Source organism: Limulus polyphemus, unplaced genomic scaffold (genome assembly GCF_000517525.1).
Source record: "Limulus polyphemus unplaced genomic scaffold, Limulus_polyphemus-2.1.2 Scaffold6113, whole genome shotgun sequence".
Lineage (NCBI taxonomy): Eukaryota > Metazoa > Arthropoda > Merostomata > Xiphosura > Limulidae > Limulus > Limulus polyphemus.
The window spans coordinates 38,779-44,366 of NW_013671723.1; the positions used below are offsets into that span (position 1 = coordinate 38,779).

General features: G+C 34.9%; 1 protein-coding gene across 4 annotated transcripts in view; it reads right to left on the bottom strand.

Moving 5' to 3' along the window:
• LOC106473370 (3-oxoacyl-[acyl-carrier-protein] reductase FabG-like) overlaps positions 1-5,588 on the bottom strand; it is a 17,980-nt gene that overhangs the window by 7,121 nt on the left and 5,271 nt on the right. For all 4 annotated transcript variants that reach the window (XM_022401813.1, XM_022401815.1, XM_013934054.2 and 1 more), the window contains exons 4-6: positions 2,899-2,991; positions 1,608-1,693; positions 587-680 (exon numbers count right to left, since the gene is read on the bottom strand). In XM_022401813.1, the coding sequence (XP_022257521.1) occupies positions 587-680; positions 1,608-1,693; positions 2,899-2,991 (273 nt within the window). The remainder of the gene's footprint in view (positions 1-586; positions 681-1,607; positions 1,694-2,898; positions 2,992-5,588) is intronic.

Sequence of the window (5,588 nt, forward strand, 5' to 3'; positions counted from 1 at the left end):
ATGTAAAAATAGGTTTAACGCTTCGACATAAGGAAAAATAAATTATAGAATAAAAATACAATAAAGTAATAAGGCGGTAAGGAGAGAAAGGAAATAAATTACACGCTGAAAATTAATAACAAAAAATACCAGTGGCACAGCGGTATGTCTGCGGACTTACAACGCTAGAAATTAGGTTTCGATACCCCTGGTAGGCAGAGCATAGAAAGCCCATTGTGTAGCTCTGTGCTTAACTACAAACAACAACAACCTTACCAGTGTTCCCTCTAGGCTGCGCGGTCGCTCAAGAACCAATGAAGTGCCGCGTACTTCAATATTCCACTCGCGCGCATCCCCAGTAATAGTGAGGAGTCTCAATACGTTGACAGCCTTAATGGCACTGGCAGTCGATAGGCCTAAAGTCCAAATGACCAACTGGTAGCATAGCTAATGATCCAATAGGGTCGATGATCTAAAAATACCCCCTTAAAAAAAACACAAAAAAACTGGTAGCACACATCCACACATTGCCTTGATACTGGTGCACATGAAAAAATTATTAAAAGCTACAATTTTTCACTTGGCTCTTCAATGTTAGAGTACTTACTCCCCTTTTGCTGAGAATGCTCGAAACGTTGACGATGGAACCTTTACTTTCAATCAGGTGAGGAACAGCTAGCATCGTCAAGTGATAGACAGCTCTTCGAAACATAAAAGAAAAATACTTAGAATGTTTTTAAAACTAACTATTATAGCAATAGATGGCGCCACTAATACTAAGATGGTATGAAAATAAACTTGTAAGTGTTGGCAAACAATCTAGTTAGGCTAATCTCTACAGAACATTCTTAATGGCAAATAATTTGACACCGATTCAGGAAAACTTCCAAGCATTTTCCCATTAAAAAGAAACTGTGCATAAATTCAAAATTATTAGGATTTGATTTTTAAAATATATTTTGTTTATGAGCTATATATTACTTGTTATTTTTCATTAATTAGTTCCACCGTATATTTTGGGACGATTTAATAACGACTTATAATGTAAAGTATATATTTGTATTTTATACAATAAACTAAATCCTCAAACTTGTTATAACTGTGGTTATAGTATTTTCATTATTTTTTACGTATTTACTATGACCAGGTGGTTAGAGCGCTCTACTTACAACCTGTGGGTTCGAATCTCCGTCCCACCAAACATACTCGTCAATCCCACTATTCGTAGGTAAAAGAGTAGCCCAAGAGTTGGCGGTGGGTGTTGATGATTAGTTGCCTTCCCTTTAGTCTTTCACTGCTAAATTAGGGACGGCTAGTGCAGATAGTCCTCGTGTAGCTTTGCGCGAGATTCGTAACAAACTATAGTTCATGTATATACTTGTGTATGCGGTATTTTTTATGCTCATATATATTTAACTCTGAATATCTTTAGCTTATATTTTACTTCCACACAATATCATGTTTCTCTGCTCAACTTTAAAAGTTCTAAATAAAATAAAATCATTTTAAAACACACCACTAATACTGTAAAACAAAAAACTACTGTGTGTGTGTGTGTTCAGTACTTTCTTATTTGTCTAGTATACATTTAAAGTATTTTATTTATTTATAGATGTAAACTTCCTTACCGAACATTGGTTTTCCACACTAAATCTAGTGTCTCCAAAGAACCTTTTTGAGCTGAGTCTAATGCTAACATACCAGCATTGTTAACCTGAAGAGAAACCACATTGTTAATGTTCCTGCTTTCCTCTGACATTCCTATTAATTTGTCTTCTTCGGATTCAAAATAAAAATTGTGTAAAATGTTAATTGTATCACAATATTTTATACATTTTGGTTTCTAGTGCTTCGCCAGGTGTCAGCATTATAACCGTAACTTCTAATGTTGAATAAGTTTGTTACCAGGCCACACCTGTTATGGCTAACTCTCTATGTAAGGTAATTTCTATTTTCTCCCCACCTCTTACTTTTATTGAGTATAGCATTGCAAGTCTGTATACTTACCTCTATGTTAGGCTTATTAAAATATTGGTTGTTTCACAAATTTTTGGCCTATTCGTTTCTAAAACTTAGTCAGTTGTTAGGGTTAAAACCGTAACTTTTGACGTTCATTGAGTACATATACCCTAAACTAACTGCCTTCGCACTTTCAAGTCCTACGATCTTCAACTATCCAGGTTGAAATATCTGACCTTTTAGTGGCAGCTCAGTGATTTACAGATGAATCCTAAGATTGACCTCTTGAGAAAGATTACATTACAGGTATTTTTCACGCTAAGCTTTTATTAAGGAATTTGTATTACTGATTTTAAGGATTCTACTTAGTGACTGAAGAGACACGGGAGTGTTGTAGGAGCAGTATGGTTGTTAGCATTGTCTGGCTTATTCATAACGATTGTTTTAACAAGTATATTTTATATGATATAGTTAGAAGGGGACTTAGCTTTTTCACACATGATCGAGAAATAAAACTATCAAAATATGCATAAAACATCGTGGGGGTGGGAGAGAGAAAAAATTGATTTTGTGATTGACGGTTCCTCTTTGCCCCATGGAAAGAAAATCCCTGTATATATATATATATAATCAGAAAAGTGAAACACGAACTCAAGCATATAAGTACGACATCACAAAGACGATAACTATTGGTTAAGTAGAAAATATGCTCTTTCTGAAACGATTTTAGTTTCGTTTCTTTACTGAGGGTGCTAAGCAATTTTTTGTTTCTAGTTAAATGTAGGCCTGCCAGGCTTAACTGCTGTCTTAACCAGCTGTACTTTAACCAGAAACAACAATATATGATCAGCTCCATTGGCCTTCGAAGGCCTATGAGTTCTACGAAAACGTACAAAAGTAATAATGTTATATTGGTATAAACGTAATATGATATTTTTTTTTTCCAGTAAATAAACTCACCAGAATATCCAGTCTTCCATAGGTGTCAATTGTTGACTTCATAATTCGCTCAATATCTGATTCTATGGTTAAATCACCGACGATACACAAAGGCTGAAACATACAAGTGAACTTTGAGTTTAAAAAATAATAATATACTGGGTTATATGCACCAGAGTAATTTTTTTGGCAAAGAATTATAAGTTGTTATATTGGTTGAACACCTGATTCACCTGTCGTATTCAAGATGTACAAAGTTATGAAAAGCAAAATATCTTACAGTTTGTTTTATAGCAAAATCACATTGAGCTATCTGCTATGTCCACCAAGGGGAATCAAGCCCCGGATTTTAGCGTTGCAAGTCTGTAGTCTTAGATCTGTCCCCAATAGTTTACAAACATTTTAATGAAAACAATATAAGTATCTAATAATGATTGAATGTATTATAAAAACAAAACAAAGTCTTAAATGCTATATTCCCAGTCTGCACAATGCAACCCTAGAACAAAACTACAATAGAATAGGTTTTGGAAATTTAAATAATTGTTTTCATCCTAAAACTATCATCTCGTTGAAATGGAGGAAGTCGTACAGTCTTGGTGGAATAAAGGTAACATAAAATAAATAAAAAATTCTAATTACAGTTTAAGAACGATTTCAGAAACTTAGCAGTTTTTATAATAAATAAATAAAACTAAACGTTAATAGAAAAAACAAACAAAACACGATAGGACAAATCAATTCACAATATATAAGATTCTGGCTTTATATATAAGTAAGATTATATGATTTATATTTCTAGTAAATACGAAGATCCAAACTTTTGTATTGGAACATTAGGGACTTAGAATATCATCTAAATGTTTACATGTTTCTAGTGATTCTCGAAAATTAACTTTTTAATAAAGGCACAGTTAAAAAGAAGTTCAGTTTTATGCCACGAGATTTCACGACCTGTATTTACATGATACTCAGCTAATGTGAACCTTTTTCTTTTCGACAATACTCTGGTGTCCTACATACAGATCTTAGCACATAAACACCGAATCTTGTAAACACCACGTTTAACAAAACATTCAACGAATATTTAAGTCTTTATAAATAAATTTGAAACCAGACTATTGAATAATGTTATTTAGGAACCACGTATGCTGATAAGATACGTGTATAATACATTTAATGCGTGGCAGACAGTGGTGATACTCTAACTTTCCTGAATACGTGAACTCTCATCATATTAAAATTAGTTTCAATGTAAAATAGAAACCCTTCAGTCAGCTACCTCTCCATGACGTCATCGCCATTAGATCTCAACCACTGTTTACCGGAACCACTTCTCTGTCGCAACGCCGTGAAATAAGAACCGTTTATTTACCTCCTTTAAAAATAAATACATCTCGGCATCATTTAAAGACTCACTGACTACTTCTGATACGGCTTAACTCACTTGTCATCATCGCCATTAGAGAGGAAAAAGGCAATATCTCAACCACTGTTTACCGGAACCACTTCTCTGTCACAACCCCGTGAAATAAGAACCGTTTATTTACCTCCTTTAAAAATAAAAACATCTCGGCATCATTTAAAGACTCACTGACTACTTCTGATACGGCTTAACTCACTTGTCATCATCGCCATTAGAGAAGAAAAAGGCAATATCTCAACCACTGTTTACCGGAACCACTTCTCTGTCACAACGCCGTGAAATAAGAACCGTTTATTTACCTCCTTTAAAAATAAATACATCTCGGCATCATTTAAAGACTCACTGACTACTTCTGATACGGCTTAACTCACTTGTCACATGCTCTCTACCTTGTTGACTCATCAATTCAAAAAAGGTGTACCGCTGAATTAACTTACTAACTGACTCACTGATTGACTCATTAACTGACTAACTAACCCTCTCACTCTTTTTTTTTTTTAACAATATTCGTTTCACTAAGTCTATCTTATATTCGAGATACTACGTCAGATATAAACACCCAGGAAATGTCTAGGCGTCATACGTCGTGCCGAAACTCCCTCTAGACTACTTTGGATTATTTTACTGAAAAGTCAAAAATAATCTATCTAATGTCAAAAAGCCGTTGCGGATATTTTCCATCCTCACCTTCCTTGGATGTGAAACGATAGAGGCAATAACGGTTTTTCTTTTGAGTTTCAGGCCCGGCATGGCCTGGTGGTTACGGCGCTCGACTCGCAATCTGAGGGTCGCGGGTTCGAATCCCCGTCCCACTAAACATGCTCGCCCTTTCAGCCGTGGGGGCGTTATAACGTGACGGTCAATCCTACTATTCGTTGGTAAAAGAGTAGCCCAAGAGTTGGCGGTGGGTGGTGATGACTAGTTGCCTTCCCTCTAGTCTTACACTGCTAAATTAGGGACGAATAGCGCAGATAGCCGTCGTGTAGCTTTACGCGAAATTCAAAACAAACAAACCAAATATTTTGAGTTTAAAAAATATGTTCAAGTATATTAGTATCATTATGTTCTTTCGTCACTAAACGGTGTTAAACATATACAGTTTTAATAGCATAAGATGGCTATAATTACATTCCTGTTTGGAAAATCAAAATCGTGGTTTATTTTTCAAAACCAGTCTTCTTTTTTTTTAGATAAGTATCATTTAAAACAGAAAGGTTTATATTAAACTGGAAGACGAAGGTTTAAACGAAAAATCTATAATATTGTTGCGTCATTGAGGTCACGC